A 25,974-nucleotide genomic window follows, 5' to 3' on the forward strand; every position below is an offset into this window, starting at 1 on the left:
AGAGCATGTAATAAGATTTTGAGTTAATAAATCAAAAAAAAAATTATAATTTACATTAGGGAACTTATTCAGTATAATGATTATATTTTAAGAAAAATTATTTACAAATTTTATGTAAATAAATGGTTTTTATTATTATAAGTATGTATTATCCAGAGTTAAGAGAAGTGAGGAAAAAAAATTATGTGTGAGAAACTACTATATTATTCTCCATTCTGAGCTTTGAAATTGACCTTACCAGTTTTGTTTGGTTCTGCAAGACTACATAACAGAGAAAGCAAAACATCACATTTAATTTTGTGTAACTAGAGAATCTCACACTTCCATAAAATAAAGAACTCTTATAAAGAACTATCCTACCAAAACTAGTATGAGAAACTGTACTGTATGAAATTTGAGTTTTCCTGGTTATATTGAATATTACTATTCTTTCTGATTTTAAAAAAATCATGCCATTTCCTTTTCCAGTAGAACTACATATAACAATGATTTCTTTATTCTTCTAAATAAGAATAGTGACAAACTAATTTTTAGGAAAAGCACATATCAGGTACTATAATGCAAGTGAAAATTACAGAATTAAATTTAAATGAATTTGTTAAAACCAAGTATCTCAAGCACAGTGTTTCAAGTTTCTTCCTGTGAATTACCAGAATACAGTTTATGTCGTAAGTCCCTGTTTTCCCCCAGCACACTGGGTGGTGATCAGAGAGGACTTTTACTATATGTTTAGAACGGAAAATTCACTGGTTGCATGCTCTGCACTCCTAGTATTTTTTCAACATATATAGTCATTTCACTTGAAGGGATGTCTTCTATTCTTTAACTAGTTTTTTTTGACATTGAGAAAAATAGGTAATTTTGCAGATGAGCAAATGTGATTTACAACCAGTGTTTGCTTCTTAGGAATGGCAAACTTGTCGCTTTAGTGGATCAGAGTGATAGCTGAATATAAAGTAGGTCATGTACATTGTTTTTCAGTGAAGTGAAATACAGAGAAATGGTTAAATAAAGTATGGCTGGACCTTAGGAGCGTCAGTATATGGATTTGGGAGAGGTTGGCCAGTTATGAAGTGCTATAAAGGATCTCATCTGCAGGACAGTAATATAATTTAGGAAAAGGTCAAGGAAGGTCCGCTGTTTTCAGAATGCACTGTAGGGCCCAAGGACACCCGAGCTCCATGGCTAATAGAATAAGAGCAAAGAAAAGGTCTCTGCCATCATCCTACAGAAACTGGGACTTTTTTGCCCTTTCAGAACCTTACATAATCGTTTTCACCTCTACATATACATTTAAATAACTATTCAAAAAAATAGCACTATCATATCTAGAATTTTCTAAATCTCTAAACAATACTAACTAAAATCATTTCTTGAGTGAAAAGTAATTATGTATTAAATTTTTTACACATTGCCAATTTGCTTTCTAAAAAGAGGTGAATGACTTAGATTTATATTAGTTATACAATTTATATTACTTATACATAAGTACCCATTGTTCTAAGTCACCACCAAAGTGTACTGAGACTTAGAAATTATTTGTCAGAAGGACAAGCTCCTAAGCCAGCCCCCTAGCCTTCCCTTCCAATTCTCTGCACTTCCCCTACCTACCGTCTGTCCCATGCAGGCCTCACACAGACCATCATATACTTTTGAACATAGAACATATAGTTTTTTCTGCAAGAAATAATCCTTTTCTTTGAGAAATACTTATCATGACAGCAAAACTTAACTTTCTCAGTCAAGGCTTCCCCAACCCCGTGATAGAGTCAGATACTATCTTGATGGCCCTAGAATATTCTCTTCTTATGTTCATAGTAGATCACAGATAACACATGCCATCAACATTTGTACAACTTCCTCCTCAGTAGCCAGTCCATCTTATGAGGACAGTAATACGTACTAACATACTAACTGATAGACGGTAAAAACCTTGGCATTCTAACAGCTTTCAATATTTACTTAATGAATCAATTTATTATCATCAGTTAATGTGAAAATCAACTTTAACCAAGTACTTTAGTTTTCTAAATATTTATCCTACCTGCCACAAAATGAGAATTGTAGTCAGGAGGAGCATCAGGCTGTGCATCTGGTGATTTTATTTGAGTTTCCATTTCACCTGTGGGCTGCTCCAGGACTGTGGGAACTAGATCTTGAGGAAGAAGAGAAGACATGATGGACAAGGGTAATGATGACATAATTATAAAATGCAATCATCTTTCTCTTGTTGGTATGCATCAAGGAATATGCTCATGTTTTTTATGAAAAGCTGTAATTCGTCATCTATTACACATTAACCTACTAACTCATATTATAGATTTTAGGCTAGATAAATTAAAAGATACATCAAAGGAATTCATTGTGCTTGTGACTAGAGCAATAATTTTCACACTTATGGCTCAGCTGACCTGAGGCTCACTCCTGCCTGTGTAATAAACTCCCTCATGAAAACAAAGAGCCGTTTTCCTATCATATGGAGAATATATGCAAATACACAGTGACTTTAATTTTTCTCCTTATTCTTTTTGACAAATGCTGTTGAAAGAAATTTAGTATTTACCACCACAAATACTCAGTAGTTTTGAAAACCGGTAGTGGAGCACATGTCTGTTGTGTGCAGATCAGTCAATACATGGTGACTCACGTTCTTACTATGTTCTATCTAAAACAGCCTATCATCTACAGTTACTGCTAATGGGGAGGGAGTGAAGTCCCTTTGCATGATGATATACCTCGTCCTCCAATTGAGGATGGAGAGACTTTGCTTTTCAGTCTTTGTAAGAAAATGTTCTGAATTTCCTAAGCAAACAGCTAAATTCTATGCCATAGTAAACACAGATTTCATAATCGTGGTGTTCTCTCTTGCAGTTGCTAGAAACCGCAGTTCTACCCTCAGGCCTTCTCTGTCAAGGCCATGTGTCACTGTCTGCTCTTCACCACCATGGCTCTATGTAGACATATTTTTATTTCCTTAATTTCCTCCACACACTCAAAAGATCTTTCGGTACATATGGGCCAATATGAAATGCTATTTAAACCACTTCTAATAGACAGATAGGGATGCTCACATGCATAAATGAATACATGCAAACACACACACACACACACACACACACACACACACACACACACACACACCCCTCCAAATGCTAAACAATAAAAACCTCCAAAATGATAACAACTCCCTTTTTAAGGAAAGCAATACCACAATTCACATTTGAAAATAAAACAAGTTCAAATTTATTCATGAAACTGTACCTGACATCTTGAAGAAATCCAGTCAGTCCTGAAAAACAAAAACAGTTAATGCTTTTACATACATATATACACATGTATATATAAAGACACACACAATATGTACTTACTGTTATTACTGATATATGTGAAAACTTCTGTAAGTTCTCAGCCTCCAGTTATCCTTCTTTCATTAGTTCATGAATTCAACAAATACTTATGAACTCCTATTATATACCAGACACTATTACAGAGGTTGAGGGGGAAAAAAAAAAACAAAACTTCTGCTGCTCACTCTGCTGCCGTTTAGACTTCAGTGGGGTGCAAATAACAGAAGCAGGTTGAAAATATTTTGAACTTAAATAGCACAGTTATGAAGAAAGCTAAATAAGATATTCCAGACGTCAGGGAAAGCCTCTCTCAGGAGGGGCCTCTGAGCTTCCTGGACTCTGAGAAGGAAACAGCACAATAAAATTGTAGGGAGAGTTCCAGGAAGACAGGGAGTTCGCCCAGAGGCCCAGAGGTGGCAGTGAGCTTGGGGTGCTCAAGGGACAGAAGGAGAAAGAGGTCGGTGACAGGGCCACAGTGAAGGAAGAGAACCCAGGTGAGAGATGAAGACAGAGGTTGGCTCACACCTGAAGGCCATGGCGAGGGGTCTGGAGCTTGTAATCATGACAACTAGAGGATTTGAACCCGTGCGGTGGGCAGACCTGGCTTAGCCTGGATCCTGAGAGGTGGGAGCAGAAGCAGGGAGGGGGCTGCTGCAGTGCAGGTGAGAGCTGCTGCTGGCTGAGGTGGCCAGTGCAGGCTGGCCCTGGGGAGGGACAGTCAGAGGGAGGACATGGGTTGGACAAAGAACCCACAGGAGTCCCTGATAGACCAAGGAAAAGAGAGGGCACAAGAGAGTGCCAGTTTTTAGGCCAGGAAAACAGTGGGTGATGATGACTTTAACTACAGGGAAGGTGGTGGGATAAATGGAAGCACTGGAAAGCAGGACTCAACAGTTCAGGCTGAGGTATGTTATGCTTAAGAAGAAGCCAAAGCAAGACCACTTGAACTTTTAAATGGAAAATATGTATGTGAATATTATGAGAAACACTTGATGAAGGAAAAAGTTGAAAGAAGGGGTGTGGTGGACTGAAATTTAATTTTCCAGATTCAATCAGGATTTGTTTTCTTTTCTTTCTTTTTTTTTTTTTTATGACTTCCAGATTTCTGAGTTTTGGGTGATGAAAAGTAACAAGGAGAACAATCTCAACAGAGGTTATAATTTACTGAATACTTATCAAAGACTAGGCAAATGGCCTTGCACTTTATTTATATATATATCATCTCTAATAATAACAACATCACTTTAATTCATAAATGGCCAGCCCATTTAAAGGCAAGTATTTCTAAATCCTAAGACCGTTCCCTTTTCACACATCACCCTGTTTATCAGAGTATGGGATGTGGCAATTTGTGTCCAAGTGAAGTAAAAAGTCACCAGAGTGAAGTGATAGGTCAAAGAAGATGAGCAGGCCATCCAGGTGGACCACTGGATGCAATGAAAACCACTGTGGAATGAGACAGTGTGTAGATTCTTGGCTCAAATGATTGTCTGATGAGGGGAGAGTTCATCCAGTCCTGGACCATGTCCACTCACCTTCAGATCTATAGTAAGTACAGTATTCTGTGTATCTCAAGAGGTTAAAAAAAAAAAAGGCATCTGGGCACAAAAAAGACCCAATTCTAGGTGAGGCAAAGAGTTCAGCAAAGTAGTCCTATTCTTCAACAATGCTTATTCCTACTATTTAAGAAAATGACCATAGCTTTCTGGAACTTTTAACTCTAAACACTCCCAAGGACATACAAGTGACTCCTGGAGACATACACAGATATACACAAGAGACTCTTGACACCCCTCTTCATATTAAAAGAAGTAAAAAATGTGACCATCAGTGGTCAACCATTCTGGTGCACCAGCAAGTGAACCATAGCCAAAGCAAACCACAGCCACGCAAGTAGAGTAAGTATCAAAATTCCACCATTGAACAAAAAGGTAAGTGATGGGTAAACATAATATAATGATTCCATTTTAGAATGTTCAAGAGGAAAACGAAACAAAACACTATCCAATACATATATGGAGGAAAACTTAAAGAAATACTAGCTGATGAATGAGAAAAATATCAGGAAAATGGTTGTATGAGGAAGAGGGGCTAAAGGGGTTGGTAGTGGTCTACAAAAGGCTCCAACGCTGCCATGTTCTAGTCCTATCAGGGTGATGGAAACAGGAGTGACATGTTGTTCTTAGGACTTAAAGGGCACCATATGTTTAAACCTGCATCTTCATATGCAAAACATGACTTTACAATGAACAAGAATCATTGGACAGTTATATGTAATCTTCTTCTAGTTAAGTCTGCTCTCCTTTTTGTTGTTGTTGTTGTTGTTAAATCTGTGGATTGCAAAGTATCAAGGGATCATGATCACTACTGAAACTCCATGATAGCCATGAAACTAATTCAAACAGATTAAAGTGCCTTGATGAAAAGGGTCAAGATTATCCATCTTTCTCTCCACCCATCCACTTAACCATCTGTTCATTTATGTATCTATCATCCATGGGGCTATCAATAGTGGTAAACTCTATGGAGTGGTAAAAATGAGCAAATTTTAATAATTGCTGAGTCTAGGTGAGAATATAGATTTCAAAATTATTAGTTTTCAAATATTCATTTTCAAAATAAAACTTGAAAAAAATCACAGAATATTGTGCCCCAAACCTTAAGTAGTACCTTTGGGGTATAAAGCTCAAAATCTTGACTTTTATGATAGTCCTAGATGATCCTATAATCAGGAACATTTACAACTGATATAAAGAAAACTAACAGATCATACCAGGCTGAAATTAGAAATCCAAATCTGATTTAAGTGATTGAATAACAACTTGAAAAGGTAGATTGATCAGGGCTGGGGGTGTAGCTCAGGGACAGAGGCTTGCCCAGCATGCTTGAGGTCCTGAGTTTCATACCCAGCAGCACAAACAAATAAATAAGGAAATCTGTAAAACTTGAATATCTATAACATTTTAAAAATCAACTAACATCAATGAATTGAAGTCAAGGAAATGGCATAATTCCTCACAAGCTACAGGTGCTTGAAGGGCTGTTTACCTCCTCTGTCCTTTGGGCTACTAGTTATAAACTCACAGATCTAAGAAACACAACCAAACCCAAGCATAAAAACATAAGAAGGGGGCTGGGGTTGTGGCTCAGCGGTAGAGTGCTCGTCTAGCATGTGCAAGGCCCTGGGTTCAATCCTCAGTGCCACATAAAAATAAAAAAATAAATAAAGGCATTATATCCAATTACACTAAAAAAAATAAAAAAAATAGGAAGTTGGGGACTTACATCAAAATATATCATAGACAACTTGTCTAAAAGTTAATAATGGAGAAAAACTTAAATCTAAAAGCCTGTTTTGTATTTTGGACTACTACTTGTGTTTTTCTTTTCACCACCCTTACTTTTCATCCATTTCTTATACAATTTTACAACAATTTTAGTCAAAATGTTTTGTGAAGCAGGACAACTTCTAGCTGGGCAAAGCTAGAATGCAATGACCTTCATAATCCCTTAACTTCTATGGAAATACTAGGTAATCAGTGAAAAATAAATCAGAAAAATGGTTGTATGAGGAAGAGGGGCTAAAGGGATAAATGGTGGTCTAACCTCACAGGTTGAAGAGATGACTTTTGGCATACTAGATGGAAACTGGTCTAGAAAAATTGAGCCATGCCTCTCTAACAGGTCAGTGTTACAAGGTCCAGACAACTTTTAGTTACAAAGACCTTGGCATTTGGGGTATGCATGGTTCACGCTGGGGAAGCTATACTAACTGGAACATGAGGCAAAGGGAAGGAGTCATGAGATGGAGAGGACCAGGTTGGTGAAACTGGGTTCTGCTGACTTGCACCACAACCTTGATATCTCATACAACATCCTCTAGCAAGGGAGGGTTTGCGTGAATATAACTTTTCTGCAACATTGCAGCTGTCATATGCTCACTCTTGAATTTCACTTCTGTGTCATGGAGCACAAAGCTACAGAGTCCACACCAGGGATATTTGAAACTTTGATCATAAAACCAGAGTGTTCAGCTCTTTCCTGTTAGTATCAGTAGGGATCTATTATCTGTCTTTTCCTCTGGGCAGGAAAAGTTATGGGCTAGTGAAAATCTCTAGGCACAAGGCTTGGAACCTGCACATGCATTCTAAAACCTGGGGTCTTACCTGTCTCCAATGCCCCCATCCCTGAGAAGAAAAGAAAGAGCAAGAGGCCATCTATGGACAGCTCCTTAGCTGTTTTAGAAAAATAGCTAGTCCCTGCACAGTAGTATACCAAGTGCTACCATCTCCCATCTTTCTCTTTTCTCCTTCCATCCTTTGGACTGACTGACATCCTTCAGAGATTTTATTCCCCTCTTCAGTGTACCTGGAGGTGAGCAGAAGATTGCATGGCTGTTACAGGGTGTACGCCAGCACTTGTCAGGCAATATGGACAGTGGTCTTAGTGTGGGTTCAAGTCCCAGGTCTCTTCCTAAGAGCCAAGTGACCATGATGACCAGTCTGTTCTTGGGTTATTCTGTGTATCATGAGCATGTGGCAACTAGACCAACCTCACAGAACTGCTATGAAGACTAAAATAATTTCACATAGATGGGACTTAAAAGAGTGGTCACATGGCAATGCCTCATTTGCATGGTTACTATTATTTCAATAGTAAAATATCCCCACTGATGGAGAGAACAAAAATAAATGTCTATATGCAAAAACAGTGAATGGCCATTTAGCCTTCCAACCTGTATTACTAATTATCCACATGTAATACTTTCTGTGGGATCTTGAGCAGACACCAGCTTCTCCCTCCAGTGCTAAGGTTCTAGAAGATGCACTATCATAAACACCCCTTATAATGAATTTCAAAGTCAAAAGAACTGGGAGAAAGAAAATGTAAAACATTGCTAAAGGGCTTTTTCCTATTTGTATGTAAACAAAAGACAAATTAGAGTATGGCTTAAATGTCTACAGGATTTGCTTTTCCTTTAGAATACCAACATTATTAATATCATTCAGATGATTGGTTTTACCTAATAGCAGATTTTAAAAAGAGCAGATAATGAAAACTACATTAAATACCTCTTCTAAAACTTAAAGACTATCATGTTCATTATATTTTCAACATATAAACATTGATGCTCTTTTCAATCATCCCGAAACACTATGGAAAATAGACTAAGTCTGTATTATTCTGTATTTCATAGTATAAAATGTAAATGAGATCATAAATATTTCACTTGATTCATCTGAAAACCCTGATCAACTCTTAGCAAATAAAATTGTAGATGTTTTCCAATTGTTCACATTTTATACCCCTCATTGTATTTCACGACCACCATCCAAGCTGGGTGCATATAAGTTAGTGTGCTAATAGTTCTTAAAAAAAATGTATATGCCTTGCTTAAAAAACAGACTGAGGCACCCCAATGAAAACTGAACATGGAGGCTTGAGTGAGCTTCCCAGTTAGTAAACACCAATGTGCCAGGAAGGTGCTGTCTCCTGTCGCCACAGAGAGAGGGAATGGAAGTTTTGTGTTCAGGACCGTCCCAGTTGTCACCCATGTGTGTCTCTCCCCTTGACTGCTTCTGACTTGGATCCTTTGTACTAAGATCCTTTACTTAAGATCCTTTAATCTTAAGTAAAGCACTGTTCTGATTTCTGTGAGGGTGGATGGGAATCCTCAAATCTGTAACCACTTTCTTAAGTATTGGTGGCCTGGAAACTTCCAAACTTGTGGCTGGTGTCTGGAGTGAGGGCAGTCTTGTTGGAATTGTGCCCTTTAAACTTTCAGAATCTGTGCTATTTCTGGGAGGTTGGCGTCAGAACTGAACTACGATGTTGTACTTGATCACTGAAGAGTTACTACAATAATTTATGCATACACATCTATAATAGAGGCAGGAGTATGAAGCAATTAGCCCAGAGAAGTATAATCAAAACAGAATCAGTTTTGGTCTTCATGGCCTGAAACTATTTCAAGGCAGTCTGAAATGCAGTCACAGGCACCAGGTGCAGAGGGTTCTAAGAGAGGCCCTCTTGCTTAGCTTGAGCAGAGAAAAGAGGATTTCTGAAGCTCAGAATAGTTTGAGAATTCCCTAATAGTTCCTTTGCCCCATTCCTTCATGTCCCAGATTTTGATAATCCCACTGTGGAGAAAGTATTAATTGTATCACAGCAGGATGGCAGGTGTGGGCAATAATAAAAGAAGGGACTCTTCCTTGATACAAATGCTGTGGTACCAAAGAGGCTGGGTTGAACCTCCATTGCTGTGACTTATCCTTTAATGCAAGTGAATTAGTGGAAGGTCCATAGCAGAATAAAGAGAAAGCTCATGTTTCTGGCTAGAGAAGCCAAAAAGAGAGGCCCAGAAAATTGGTAAATAGCAAGGAGATCTCAGAGCAGCATAAATATAGGAAAATGTCCCCCAAAAGTTTTTTATGATCTCCTAAGCTCATCCATAAACAGTGCATACACAGGTCTGATCCTCAGTATTTAACTCATGAAAATTTTTGGAACTGAAGTAAATGAAAACACTGCCCATGTATGAGACTGGTCATTTCCTGGGTTCTGTATACACCAGAGAGATCTGACTATCATGGTAAAGATTACAAAAATGAAACTCATCTTGAATTAGCAAATAGAACTTGTGGCCTCCACCCAACTGGGTCAACAGCCTGCAAAAATATTTATAAAATTAATTTTCTCTACAGCATTAAACAAGACTCAGAGTCCCATAAAATAATATTTCAAAATTTCCAGGACAGAATACAAAATTAAGTTTCAATGAATCAGAAAAATGTCAGCTCATGAAAAGAAAATCAAAAGATGTTAATGCCTAGATGACATAGATTTTGCAATTATATGACAAAAATTTAAAGCAGTGCTTTAAAAATTCAGAGGATTGAATGTCTCAGCGAAGAAATAAAATGTAAAAAGGAGCAAAGGGAAAAACATTTTAACTAAAAATATGCAATAACAAAATTTAAAAATCACTGGATGAGCCCAATTGATAAATGCAGATTACTTGGAAAAACTTACTGAGCTTAATGATAAATCAAGAAAAAATTAACCACTCTGAAGAACAGAGAGAAAATATTATGGAAGAAAATGAACTGGGCTGGGGATATAGCTCAGTGGCAGAATATATCCTTAGCATGTGTGAGGCCCTGGGTTTGACCCCAGCAATAATGCACAAAAGGAAAAAAATCATATATACCTTTGCAAAAATATTAGCTAAACTAGTGGATTAGAAAAATTCCTAGAAAAACACGATCAAAATTGATCCAGGAAGAAACACAACCTCAATAGAATTATAACATGAGAATGATAGAGTGCTCAAAAATCTCCCCACAAAGGAATCCTGGCAGAGATGACTCCTCTGATGACCTCTACAAAATGCTTAATAAAGAATAAATAGCAATCCTTCACAAATTCCTCCATAAAATAAAACTTCCAGAAAATAGAACATTTTATCAAGTCAGTATGAACCTGATATCAGAATCCTAAGAAGGCATCCCAAGAAAAGAAAGCTCTGCTAATATCCCTAAAGAATTCAGATTCAAAAAACACTAAAATCAGCATAGTACAATAGTACAGTGACATAGGCACACCATATTTACAGCAGTTCAATCCATAATAGCCAAGTCATGGAATCAGCCCAGGTGCCCACCAACAGATAAATGGATAAAGAAAAAGAGGTACGCATACACAACAGAGTTTTACTCAGCATAAAGAAGAATAAAATTGTGTTATTTGCTGATAAGTGGGTAGAACTGGGTAACATCACGCTACATGAAATAAGGCAGACCTGGAAAGTCAAATGTTTTCTCTCATGTGTGGAAGTTGGTGGCAGCGGGATAGTAGAAAACGAATTTTTAAAAAAGAGATCTCACTAAAATAGAAAGAAGGCTAGGTATGGTGGTGCTTGCCTGTAATCCCAGCAGCTTGGGAAGCTAACACAGAAGGATTGGAAGTTCAAAACCAGCCTCAGCAACTTAGTGAGGCCCTTAGTAACATGGCGAAACCCAAACAAAAAATAGAAAGGAGACCAATAGAGTAGAGAGAGGGGATCAGAGGGAAGGAGGAGAGAGGGGCACTGGGAAGTACTGGGAAATGAGTTAACCAAACCATGATATGTCTATGTATGAATACACCAAAGAGAATCACATTTGTGTATGTGTGCATATATATAATATATATATACATATATAATTATAATGTACTAATTAAAATAATAATAATAGAAGGGAGATCAGCAGAGCAAGTGGATGGGGGAGGGATGATGGGAGGGCAAAGGAAGGTACTGGGAATGATATTAATCAAATTATGTTATGGGCATGTACAAATACAGCATAAAAAATCCCAGTATTATGTATAATTATAATGCACACAAAAAAATTATGAAACAAATACTAGGAAATTGAATGCAGCAATATAAAAAGGATAATACACCATGATTGATTGGGATTTATCTAATAAAAAAGTTTATCATGCAAAAAAAATCAATGTACCATAGTAATAAAATGGACAAACAAAAATCTCAATATATTGCAGAAAAAGTATTTGACAGAATCCAATATCCTTTTTTGATTAAAAAAAAAAATCAAACACTCAACCATGTATAAGGGGAATGTAACTTCCCAAATCTGATCAGAGGCACCTAGCGACACTCCACCATCAACATCACAGTAACTGAGGCAGACTGACTGCTTCCCCTAAGAGAAAGGATGAGAGGATTCACTGATGAACTTCTATTCCAATGACCAGGGAGGTTTAGGCCATGACAATTAGCTTAGAACAGCAGCAACGAGGCATCCAGATTGGGAATAAAGAACTCTGATGTTTCTTGTATTCACAGGTTTCTGAGGAATCCATTAAAAACTGTTAGAACTAATGAACAGGTTCAGAATGTGGCAAGACACAAGATCAATATGCAAAAAAGTTGCCAGTACAATACTAATATAATTTTTTGTCATATCTCTTTTGTAAACCCAACTACATTTCCTCCATACCAAATTCTAAAATATGCTGTAATGTTTTTATTTTAAGTGACACTTTCTGATTCCCATAGAAAGACTATGGAATGGAAACTGGTAACTGTAAACTACATAATTATCTAGCACAATGGTTAAGTAAACCCATTGTAGTGAAACATTATGACAAAAATCATATTCCTTGAATAATTCCTTGAAAATTTTAGTTAAAATGATTTCATAAACATCATAAAATGTTAACAATACAAATTGGGTAATTATGATAGTTATGTTTTTTGTTTTATTTTGAAAAAGACAATCATGCATCTTGTTACACCTGTGGCTTATCATTTTTTTATTTTTATGTTTCATTATAGATGGACACAATGCCTTTAATTTATTTATTTATTAATTTTTATTAAACTCACTGCTTCACATGTGCCAGGAAAGTGCTACAACCCTAGTCCCTGTTTTTTTTTAATTATGGAAAACTTGGAGGAAATATGTTAAGATGTAAACAATATTTCCTTTTTAATTTTTCTGCAAAAATATAAAATTAAAAATATACCTCATGTCAGATTTTTTAGAAAAAGGAGAAAACTGACAATATATTCCTTTACAGTGAATGCATCACTAACTACTTCTCCAAATTCACCAAAGATGAAACATATGTATACCCTTTTATGTACCATTCCCTTTACAGATTTTAAGCCCAATGCTTGGTTTCTGTTTTGCATTGTACTGACTAGTTTTCTGGGCTTCTTGGTTACCAGAGAACTGGATAGTTGAGTGGGTTCCATATGAGTGGATTAAGGTCTAATGACTGAACGACTGAGTCATGCCTGTTCCACACCCTGGCACCTTAAAAAGTTGCTAAAACACAGGCTGGAATTAGATGAGCTATCAAACTCAAAAAACATTTATAAAAGTTAAACTGACAAGATAAACACAAGTCTACTGGGATAAAAATATCCATTAAAAATGTCACATAAAAATAATCTTGTTACAACTGTACATGTTACATATATTCATTTACTTCCATTTTTGCATAAAATCAAACCTATAAGAAATTCATAAATAATTAATTTTCACTATGAACAGATGAAAAATATTGATAACATCTAATCAGTTTTATAGAATTGTTTTACAACTTAAATATAGTTCTCATTTTATTCACACCATGAATCCTTCCAAAGAAAAAGCATATGGTAGAATATCTCCTTCTTTGTAGCCAATGTTGACAATCTTGGAGGTTGATTATGGTAGCTTTATTTTAAAATGAAACAAGAGATTGCATGGAAGCAAACTAATAACTTTTATTAAATATATTAAATTAGTTCCAATTGTTTAAAGATATTATTAGGTTTTTCCATTTTAGCTTCCAAGAAAGAAATTTGTTTCATGTAATATTAAAAAGCTATCAGAAAAACAATATTTTCATGATGTTTCCATAATATATTTAAGAAAACATTACCACACCATCAACACTATATAGAAAATTGCCAGATAACACTTAATGTGTCATTTTTTTGGCTACTCAAACAGGAGGATGTCATGTGGCTTAAAATTAGATCGTCTTGGTACAAATCTATTTTTATATAAAAAGACATTTTTAAATAGATGTTATATGCAAAAAATTATTCAAAGAGTCAAGCTATGCATAAATTGTTATGACACAAAGACTTCCTCCTACTCAATCTCTATTAAACATCTGTATATTAGACTCTGTGTCTTCCTAGAGATTTTCTAAGCATATACAAACAAATGTATATAGCTTTAAATACACACAGCAGTATTCCATACACTTTTCTGCATCTTGTCTTTTTCATTTATTAAAATGTCTTATTGACTATTTCAGCTCACCTGACATTATTATTTTTAATAAATGCACCATAAGGTATTCGACTGGATGCTTAATAATTAAATTTTATATTGTTTCCAAATTTATGCTATTACAAACAATACTGAAACAAACTTACATATATATTTGTAAAATTTGTGCATTAAATTCCTGGAAGCATAATGGGAAGATCGAAGTTTTGTGCATTTTGGATAAAAGCAGGTTATATTCCAAAGATTTTAATTAGTTCACACACAGACCAAAAAACTGCACATCCAACGTAGTGTTTTATCAGAATTTTTGCCATTTCTACTTAGCTAGGTTAAAAAAATTAAAAAGTTTCATTTCTTTATATATGATAATGGAGGCTGAACAGCTTTTATTAGGTTTGAAAGTCATTTAATACTCCATTTCTGTGTGCTGCCTGTCATTAGTTTATTTAATTATTAGTTTTGTTTCTGTTTTTCATAAGAATGATATTAAAATTTTATGCTTAAAATTTTGTTTCAAAATTTGTCATGTTTAACAATCTTACTTTTTGCATGGAATTGTTTAAATTTTTTGTAGTCCATTTTAGATGTTTTCCATCTCAAAGAATAGCATATCTATCTCTCTTATCTTAAAGGATGGGTACTAGGAATATAAATTTCAGTACAATGCTCATGAAAGGCATAAGAGGTGTTAGAAGAACAGTCCTATATTTTTTCATTTTAACAAAGTTAATGGGTTGTGAAATCCTTCAGAAACAATATTTCACATCTGTGCCTACAATAAACGTAAGCATCCTTGTTAGGGAAGGAGAAAAAGGAAAGGATTTTCAACAGCACCTAAAAGAATTATCTTCAAAGAGAAAGTAAATGAAGAGAATATGGAAAGCTTTGTGAATGATAATTAATATATTCAGGAGGGATATATTCTGTATAAACTACTAATCACAGGAGCATCTTATGATCTTCTTATTCCAATAACATAAATTTTCTTTATATTCAATAAAACATGAATATCCATATAAGCCTAAATTTTTCTGTACTGCAAATTATTATTTACAAAACATGCTTCTCTGTGTGCGCACATGTGTGTGCATGCATGTGGTGTGTGTGTGTGTGTGTGTGTGTGTGTACAGCACAGTGTGTATGTACAGCAGAGTGTGTATATGCATATATACACAGAGTACATATACTATGTTCTGCCTTATTTTGGTTATGCTTCTGCTAATATACTTGGACATATTTCCATGTGAAATTATATAGACCTACCAAATATTTTGAGGTTTTTATATTATCTATGATTTCACCTCTGGCTGAACCATAATTATACAACCAAATCTTAATCAATAGTTTCAGAATTGTTTTCACATTTAGTAAATTAGAATCAATCCTACTGAACATTTTTTGACACATATTTTTGACATAGTTTTTTGTTTGTTTTGATACTGGGAATTTAATCCAGGGTGCTTAACCACTGAGCTAAACTCTGCCCTTTCAAAATATTTTATTTAGAGACAGGATCTCACTAAGTTGCTTGGAACCTCACTAAATTCCTGAGGCTGGCTTTGAAACTGTGATCCTTCTGCCTCGGCCTCTGGAGCTGCTGGGATTCCAGATGTGTACCACCATGCCTGGCTTATGCCTTGACAGAAATTTTTATTTGGACTTTTGGGAGCATGTTTTATTGAATAAATTCCAAAAAGTGAAGGAACAGTTGAATGTTTTAATAGTTATCATCGTTAAAGGTTTTTTTTTTTAACCAATTCACATTATCCTTATAAGTTTGTAAAAGTATATTCCTCTCAAGTCATTATCAACAACTGTAAGTATTATCAGACTTCCAAAATCAGTAAATCAGGCAAAAGTTGATATCTTAATTTAATTAATTTTTTAATAATTAGTATGACTGAGAGCCTTCATCTTTTGCTTACCTGTATTTTTTTAAAACTTATTTTGAATGGACTCATAATCTTCAATTGGGTTGTTGATTTTCAAGATCATTTATAAGAGTTATAGGTAATATTAGCAAAATATACTTTGTTGTAAATATCCCGCTGGCCTGAGCAGGCATGGTAGCACACATCCAGACTGAAGCAAGTTGGGAGGCTGAGGCAGGAGTATCTCAAGTTAGAGGACTACCAGGGCATCTTAGGAAGACCCTTTCTCAAAAAGAAAAAGAAAACACATTTGAAAAGGACTGGGGATGCACCTCAGTCACAGAGCCCTTGCCTAGCACGTGAGGAGGGCCTGTGTTTGATCCTCAATACTATAAGACTCCAGTTGTCCAATGTCCTCCTGTATATATCTGGTTTTGATATGCATGTGCTAATAAAAATCCTATCCCTAAATGTCTCTAGGTTTTGTATTATGCTTAGAACAATGTTTTCCCCACATGCCATGTGCACATTCAGATTTTCTTTTTCTTTTTAGGCTTTATATATTTGGACTGAAATATCTAGACTATATTTGTGTATTAAATGAGGAAAGTTCCAGTTGTATTATTAGTTTTCCCAGATAAATACCTAGTTGTGAAAACACAATCAATTAAATGTCATTTCTTTTTTCTCTTTTTGTTTAAAATGTATGCCTCAAATGCCAGTTTTCCTTTTACTCTTAAATCTGTCTTTAATATTCAATAACACAAAAATATTTGGTAGTGGGTCAGCTCGCTGTCTTTTAAAAACTATGACTCTATAATACCTTTTAACCATACCATCAAGTTATCCATATTTATAACTGATATCTTCATATTTTCAAGTAGTCTTTCATAAGCTAAACAGCCTTGTTAATAAAAATTAAGATGCCAATTAGGATTCTATTTACATTGTAAATTATTTTATGGAAATGACATTTTACCTACTTAAATGTTATATATTTTATTAGATTCTTATATAAACACGTAGGATATTTCCATTTAAATTCCTAGAATTTTATATATTTTATAGGACAGATTTTTCAATTTTTTAATTTCATGCCAAATTCAAGTTGATTTTGCTTTATTGAATATTCTAATTCACATGTGAAGCCTCATATAAATTTAGTATAATGCAGTTGAAAATATGTTAAATCTTCTTATTTGTCCTATGAAGTTGCTGCCTATGAACATTGAAGATATGTTGCTGTGTTGTGACTAATGTTACTAGCCTGTGCAATTACCAACAAGGTCTTAAGAGCACGATTATAGCATTTTGCCTCATTCAAATTGAATGGAAAGGATGCTTGTGTTTCACAATGAACTATAACAGCAGATAGCTGAACGTTATCTGTTACTACTACAGTAGCATGCAATTTTATAAGTATACTGAATCTATCCTCTTTTAAGTAGGTGGGAAATAAATATTAATATATAAATAAATATTAATGCATAATATTTTCATGTATTTGTTTTACACGGTTCCTGTTGGGTGCAGAGCAGGCTGAACAGATGTTGGCTGCAAGATAGCCCACACTCAAACTCCCCTCTATCTGGTCCTTTATCACCTGTTTGGGTCAAGTCTGAACATTCAACCCCGCTCAAGGCTGAACACTTAACCACCTTGGGCCAACAAGGCAGCTTGCAGACCCAGAGGCCCCATTAGATTTGAGCTATAAAAACTCCCTCCTTCCAGGCCCCCCTCTCTCTTGCTCTCTCTCTCTCTCTCTCTCTCTCTCTCTCTCTCTCTCTCTCTCGGTCTCTTTGTCTTTCTTGCACAGCTCTCTGTCTCTCTCTTGCTCTTGCTCTCTCCCTCTTCATCTCTCCTCTCCTCTCCTCTCCTCTCCCCTCCCCTCCCCTCCCCTCTTCTCTCTCTCTCTCTCTCTCTTTCTCTCTCTCTCTCTCTCTCTCTTTCTCTCTCTCTCTCTCTCTCTCTCTCTCTCTCTCTCTCTCTCTCCTTCTTTCCTTTTTTCTTTTCTTTGTTGTGCTGCTGCAATCTTTTGGTTGCTCCGAGTGTTGTGGTCACTTTTCTTTCGGTTCCATTTTAAATATATAATATGCTTACTTTAATTGCTCAATTTTAAATATGCAATGTAAAGTTAAAATCAAGACTAATTTATAGATCCCAAGAGTAGCTCACATTTTTCACAAAATATGTAAACAAGGCCTCTGGCCTTGAGCTGGGGCTTCGCAGAGAAGGCTACATTTCTAAGATAAGGAAGTTACCAACTGGGCTCCATGATAACAGCTGGGGGGGGGGGAGGAAGGGAGGAAAGAAGAGAGAAAGGGAAGAAAAAGCTCAAAAGCTCTCCCCTTCCCAGGTGTGTCCTTGGAAGGGTTAACTTGCCCAGAACACACACACACACACAACACACAAAAACTGCGTTTTGTGAACTTCTGCATACTGTGAACTTCTGAGCCCCTTTCCTTACATGTTGGGTACAAAATTCTGAAACAACCTAAACTTGGGGTTCAGGGGATTAATTGATTACAACAGAAGCTGTGCCTTCTGAATCTGGCTGCAACCAAATAAACCTATTTCTCTATCTTCAGTGCTCTCTTAGGTGCCTTGCCTTGTCTGTCCCTACAACAATATAATTCTATTTACTTAAACATTGTTCACGTTTTCATGAAATGGTCAACAGATGTGATTAATTGTGTGCTGCAAATAACAAAATATCTCTTATTAAAATGGAATAATTTGCCAAAATTCATAAATTTACAAGGATTTTTTTTAAGTGTGAATAAAGAAGGAGTTAACAGATAGGAAAGAGAAATTAGAAGGTTCTAAGTATGGATTTAATAGAAGGAAAATGTGTTTTCTGGATAAGAGAGTCTATTAAGTAAATAAGAGAGTTTAAGCAAGTGCTAAAGAAGATCTGTGTATACAACTATGTTTAAACAACAACTGTTATTTTGCAATAGTGTAATATGTTATTTCTTTAAAAGCTAAACTTGATTAATATAAAAACATCAATAATAATTGTGGTACTATTACTCTTCTTTGTATATTAAATGCGTTCATATTTTCCAGGTATATAAGTCATTAAGATAGAAGCTTTTAAAAAAATTATATCAAGCTGGTGTTCTCCAAAAGGTTGCATGGTTATTTTAGGCTTATAAAAATAACATATTGGATATTTATTTATATCATTTAATGTTGTATAACTGGACCTGTTATCAATAAGATTAATATAAAGTTCTATACACTGGGTACAATTTAAATGTAATATACTATATTACCTAGTATTCATGTGACATCAAGCAACAACATATATAAACTTTATAAAATGATATTTAAAAACAAAGATCAGTTCAATAGTAGAACACTTTACCTAAGATTTATAAATCTTAGCCTTACCTGAGATAAGGCTGTGCTTCCCATCTTACTACATGTCAGAATGACTCCAAAGTAGGCCAGACTTCAGCTAAAGCCCAATGCTCTTAATTTAGGGTGAAACTGACTTTGCTGGATGTTTATGATCAAGACTTAAAGTTAAATTAAAATGGCCAAGAAAACCAATATTTGGCTCTGGCCCTCCGAGTCAGCCTGAATCCAGGGAACAGGGATCTTCTCTAAAGAGCTTTGCAACTCTGGGCCACATAACCTCCTGATCAGGGAGATTATTGAGACCACTGGAGAATGAAAAGCCAATCAGTGCACTTGCTGTGAATAGGAGGGTCACTGGAGACAGGAGACATCCCTGATGCTTCCAAGGGAAGCCACATGGTCAAGCAAGACCTGGACCCATCCTAGTGCAAATGGCACTAGCAGAACTAAGAAGCTGCTCTCAAGTTTCCCCATGAGCGATCCCTATGGGAACTCAGCTGACTCTTAACAATAGGTAGAAACAAAATCAATTTTGACCAACTTGATCTTAAACACCTACCCAAACTAGTTAAGCCAAAAAGTCATTCCTAGGAGTAATGAAGGACAAGAACAGCTAGAAAAGAGGAGACAGCAACTAAGCCAACAGGCTCATGGGGAATGTTCAGTAAAGTATGGCCTTGGCTCCTCCCCCTCATAGGACCCCTATTATTCCTCTTTATCTTTGTCCTAATAGGACTGTGTCTATTAAATTGCCTACAGAAGTTCCTGCAAGATCAGATACACAAATTCACCAACCAGTCAGTCAATCACGTACTTCTTTAAAACTACCAGCCCCTGATGCCCAAGACAGAAACCTACGACTCATGACCAACTCCTCTAGTTCCAGAGATTCTTCCCCCACCTAAAACCCTCTCTCACCCCTTTTCCAGATTTTACAATCCTTCTTTCACTTCCTAGGAATGAGAAATACTCTCTGGCAGGTCTACTCTGCTTGTTCTGTCTGCTCTACAGCATCTCCATAAGGAAGCATCAAACCTAAACTCCCCACACATCAGAGGAGGAGCCACCAGCCAGACAAAGACTGGTAGATCAACTTCACTCACGTGCTTAGGCACAAAAAGCTTTGCTACCTACTTACTTTGCTTGATACTTTTTCAGGTTGGATAGAAGCCTCCCCTACATCCAGGGAAACTTCTGACACCGTCACCTCCATCCTCATCCAGCAGATCATTCCCAGATTCAGACTTCCCGCTTCCATCCAGTCAGACAACAGTTTGGCCCTCATTTCTCAGGTTGTTCAATAGTCTCCAAAGGCCTCAACATCACTTGGAGGCTCCACATCCCATACCAACCCCAGTCCTCGCGTAATGTTGAGAGGCCTAATGGCATTCTCAAGGATCATCTCACTAAACTTGCTATTAAACTCAGGCTCTTCTGGCCCAATCTCCTGCCATTGACCCTCACCTGAATCAGACAGCCCCAAGGACCCCCTCAGGCCTTAGCCCCTTTGAGCAATTCTATGGGTGCCCTTTCTTAACCATCCAAAGCTTTCCAATCATTCCTCCTCCCCTCGAGTCCTACCTGCCTAATCTCACACTTCTATGCAAACTCCTAAGGGAACATGCAGACCAGTGCCTTCCTGTTCCATTCATTGCCTCAATCCCCACACAACCACCAACTGAATTGGACCCTCTTCAACTGGGTGACTCAGTCTTACTTCAGGAACTGCATTCTCAATCGTTGGAACCTCAATGGATGGGACCCCATAAGTTATAGTTACTACCCCAATGGTGGCCAAGCTTTTGGGCCACTCCCTCTGGACCAGGTCCCCCACCTTAAAAAGGCACTTGTTCCAAATGTCCAGTCCTGGACTTCCACCACGCCTACCAAACTCAAAATTTCTCTCCAACTCTCTTCTTCTTTTACTAATCATCATTCTCTCTCAAGTTTTTATCTTAAACCACAGATACTGCTTCTACATCCAAGCAACATGGCACCAGGATGACACAACCCACTCTCAGTTTATGGGTCAAGGCGATTGCCCTTCCACTGGCTGCAATCGGTCTGTCACCCTTAACATTACTGGGTTCAACCAAGCCACCTCCAATACTTCCTAGAGTTCCTGCTACAGGACCAGTGGCTGATATGAAGAATCTCCTCCATCCATGACTGGTTTGATGCCATGGAGGACTTGTGGCTTCAAGGAACTTTTATGGACTTTACCCCTACCACAGTAGTTGTCTGTAGCCACTGAGTGTTATTTCTGGCTGCCCTGGTGTTCTCAGACCTGTCCCCTGAACATTCCTCCACTTCCCCTTCTAGGTCCAACACTGCCCACCATTAAGCAGGAAGTAGCCAGAGGACTTTACAACAGCAGTCCCCATGTCACTTAGAAAAACAAAAAGGGAGTAATGTTGGGTGCAGAGCAGGCTGAACTGTGTTGTCTGCAGGGCAGGCTGAACAGATGTTGGCTGCAAGATAGCCCTTGCACTCAAACCCCCCTCTGTCTGGTCCTTTATCAAGTCTGAACACTTAAGCCCCCCTTGGGCCAACAAGGCAGCTTGCAGACCCAGAGGCCCCTTTAGATTTGGGCTATAAAAACTCCCTCCTGCCAGGCACCCTTCTCTCTTGCTCTCTCTCTCTTGCTCTCCTTGTCTTTCTTGCAGGCGCTCTCTGTCTCTTGCTCTTGCTCTCTCCCTCTTCATCTCTCCTCTTCTCTCTCTCTCTCTCTCTCTCTCTCTCTCTCTCTCTCTCTCTCTCTCTCTCTCTCTCCTTCTTTCTTTTCTTTGTTACACTGCTGCAATAAAGATCTTTTGGTTGCTCCGAGTGTTGTGGTCACTTTTCTTTCAGTTCCATTTTAAATATATAATATGCTTACTTCAATTGCTCGATTTTAAATATGCAAAGTTAAAATCAAGACTAAATTATGGATCCCAAGAGTGGCTCAACAAAGCCATAAAATTAATGAAAAAAAATATTCTGCCTCGAAATGTGAAGTTTTTTTTTTTGTTTTTTTTTTGTTTTTTTTTGTTTTTTTAGAATAAGTGCACTTTCAAATCGATAGCATCTCCCCAGTTTGCTTGAATTGAAGGTGAGAAAGACAGCTCCTTCCTGTAACTCTCCTTCCTCTCCTCCATCTCCGCCTCCCCTTAGCCACCTACAGAAGTTACCTTAAACCCTTCAACTAGCGAGCGGCTGGTCCGAGTCGGGTGGGATGCAGCCAGGCCACCAGCGGACCCCGCGCTCGGGACCTGTGGCACGCGACAGAGAGGTCAGGTGGAGTGCTGTGTGTCCTCCGGACGGAGAGAGTCCCTCCAACGGAGAGCCTCCACCAGGGCGGCTGCCCCACGAGCGGAGATCAGGGGTGCGGACCCCGAGGGCGGTCGGGCGCCACCGGTCCAGGGCTGGACTTCGCTGCCATCCAGCCTGGGGTGTCTGCACCACAAACGCCAAACTTCTTACCCACCTGAGGATGTAGCGTCTGAACAACCGCCGAGCTGCAGCCCGGGACTCAGCGCCGCGCGCCCGCAAAGCCCAGCAAGGCCCCGCGGGAAGGCTCTGTGCCCGTGTTGGCTCGGTCCCCGCTCCTGCGCCCTGTCCCTGCTCACTGCCCGCTCCGCAGACCACTGGGCTCCGCGACGCCCTGCGCGGTCTGATTCGCTTCCTCGAGGAAGCGGAAAAACCTGGAGGCGGGGAAGGGAGGCGGAAGAGGAGGATTTTTGGAATAAAAAAAGAGAAAGCTAGGGGGGGGGGGGTCGGGTGCGGGGCCAGGCGCGCCGCCAGGGTCGCCCAGACGCTCGGGTGCGCGGCCCAGGCCTACGAGCCCGCCCGGGGGTGCCTCTTCCTGGAGGGTGGGCGCCCTGCAGTGGGCACCACCTAGGGCACTAGGCAATGGGAAATGAAGAAGGAAGCAAGTTGTCACAGGTCTCATAGGAGGTGAAAGAAAAGATAGGAGCCAGCCAAGGGTGGCCTCTGATCTGGAGAGGCAGGCCCTGCCCGGGAGAAATCTTTGCTCATGGAAAAAAGGAGAAAGCTGTGTTTCGCAAGTCTTTTGCATTTGCATTTGCTCCCGGGCCCAGACCTCTGGCTGGAAGAGTTGGCCTTGGCAGCAGCAGCGCAGGGCTGGCTGGAAGCCCCGGGGCAAGGGGCCCAGGCATTTTCTTTTCCTTTTCACAGGATTGAAAGAGGCCAATCTGATCAGGGAGGAATGGTGGGGGGCACCAGGAAAGGGAAGAAATGGGAGCAGGATTGCTGTGTTTTCTGACATGAGAGAAGCATGCCATTTGTTAATTACCGTTGTTAGGCACAGTGGCTTCTTTCAGACTAATTAGATTCAGGTCCCTGGTGGTTCCTGGGGAGACCACAATTCAATGCTGGAAAGGGGTGGGTTGGGGGGGGGCACCCAAATGTCATCTGACCTCATGAAGAATCACAGCTGGACAGAAGTAAAATTGATTAAGCCCTGAAGAGTTTTTTGGAAAAAAGTTTGTGTAGGGGAAGGGATGTGGGCGTAGACTTCTAGAATTTTCCATCTTCCTTTGCATGCATGCTATTTGTTAATGCTTGTGTTGGAACCCATTTGCCAATTAATATTGTATTGCCATTACTAATTTCAGGAGACATTTCTCAAGTGCATAAGTGGGTTTTTGAAGTGTAGAACAAAGAAATTGGCCTTGAAAGCCATAGAAAAAAATATAATAATATTTACTTGGTTTCTAAGTTAATAAGAGGGGCCACAAAATTGAGCTTATGAATGTAAATATGCATGGTGGCCACATTAAAGATGCCCCAAATTTAAGACCAAAAGAAGTCTTGTGAAACATTGCTTTGGGGAATAAACAAATAATTGAAAGTATGCCTTCAAAATCATACCTTCCAAATCACAGGTTTTGTGGGAAAGAAGAATGACTCACACCTGTCTTAAAATTGTGTGACCTGTTTGTCTTCCAACCTGCACACTTTCATGGGTGATAAAGGTGGCATTTTTAAGTACCAATCCTATTACTTCTTTAAATTACTTATCTTTCCTATTCTTTCTTCCCTCCCCTGTCTGTCTCTCTCTCTCTTTCTTCTGACAATTTAGTATGTTGATCTCATGATTGTACAACAGACTATCAGGACTTTGTTTACATTTTTTTCCATTTTTTTGTCTCTTTAAATTTATATTATAGATCTTTTTTCAAGGTATACTGTTCCTGACAGATAGACCTGTGGTACAGAGTAGAAGACATAGAGACTAACTCACAAAATTACAATTATCTTATATTAGACAAAGACACCAAAAACATGTATTAGAGAAAAGATAGCCTCTTTAACAAATGGTGCTGGGAAAACTGGAAATCCATATGCAACAAAATGAAATTAAATATCTATCTCTCACCATGCACAAAACTCAACTCAAAGTGGACCAAGGACCTAGGAATTAAACCAGAAACACTGCACCTATTAGAAGAAAAACTAGGCCCAAATCTCCATCACGTCGGAGTAGGCCGCAGTTTCCTTTATACATCTTGGAAACAAATTTTTAATCCTCACACATCAGATAGAGAATGAATCTCTAGGGTATATAAAGAACTCAAAAGCTAAACACCAAAAAAATAATTAACCCAATCAATAAATGGGTCAAGGACCTGAACAGACACTTCTCAGAAGATGGTATACAATCAAAATGTTCATCATCAATAACAATTAGAGAAATGCAAATCAAAACTACTCTAAGATTTCATCTCACTCTAGTCAGAAAGGCAGCTATTATGAATACAAACAACAATAAGTATTGGTGAGGATGTGGGGGAAAAGGTACACTCATACACTGCTGGTGGGACTGCAAATTGGTGCAGCCAATAGGGAAAGCAGTATGGGGAGATTTCTTGGAAAATTGGGAAGGGAACCACCATTTGACTCAGCTATCCCATTCTTTGGTCTATACCCCAAACACTTAAAAACAGCATGCTACAGGGACACAGCCACATCAATGTTTATAGCAGCACTATTCACAATAGCTAAACTGTGGAACCTACCTAGATGCTCTTCAGTAGATGAATGGATAAAAAAAAATGTGGCATTTATGCACAATGGAATATTACTCAACAATAAAAGAGAATAAAATCATGGCATTTGCAGGTAAATGGATGGAGTTTGGGGTTAGAGAAGATAATGCTAAGTGAAGTTAGCCAATCCCCAAAAACCAAATGCCAAATATTTCCTCTCATATAAGGAGCTGATTCATAGTGGGATAGGGAGGGGGAGCATAGGAGGAACAGACGAACTCTAGATAGGGCAGAGGGTTGGGAGGGGGAAGGAAGGGGGCATGGGGTTATTAATGATGGTGGAATGTGATGGACATTATTATCTAAAGTACAGGTATGAAGACACAAATGGTGTGAATATACTCCGTATACAACCAGAAAAAGAAAAAAAAAAAGATATACTGTTCCCAATTTCAATTTGCTGGTAACTCTATGACAGATATTATACTTTCATGATTCAGGCATTGTTGTTTGACTGCTATTTGCAGCCTCCATGTGTCTCAGTGAGATCCTATATCCATTCATTAAGAACACAATTTTCTTTAAATTCTTGATCATATTT

At 38.0% G+C, this 25,974-nt stretch overlaps 1 protein-coding gene across 1 annotated transcript in view; it reads right to left on the reverse strand.

Moving 5' to 3' along the window:
* The window catches only part of Plscr4 (phospholipid scramblase 4), a 46,229-nt gene extending 22,793 nt beyond the window's left edge, over nucleotides 1-23,436 (reverse strand). The window contains exons 1-3 of the mRNA XM_013358790.4: nucleotides 22,850-23,436; nucleotides 3,262-3,289; nucleotides 2,045-2,155 (exon numbers count right to left, since the gene is read on the reverse strand). Of these exons, the coding sequence (XP_013214244.2) occupies nucleotides 2,045-2,155; nucleotides 3,262-3,268 (118 nt within the window). The 5' untranslated portion in view covers nucleotides 3,269-3,289; nucleotides 22,850-23,436. The remainder of the gene's footprint in view (nucleotides 1-2,044; nucleotides 2,156-3,261; nucleotides 3,290-22,849) is intronic.
* Nucleotides 23,437-25,974: the final 2,538 nt, after the last annotated feature.

The sequence above is a fragment of the Ictidomys tridecemlineatus genome, chromosome 3 (assembly GCF_052094955.1).
Source record: "Ictidomys tridecemlineatus isolate mIctTri1 chromosome 3, mIctTri1.hap1, whole genome shotgun sequence".
NCBI classification, from domain to species: Eukaryota; Metazoa; Chordata; class Mammalia; order Rodentia; family Sciuridae; genus Ictidomys; species Ictidomys tridecemlineatus.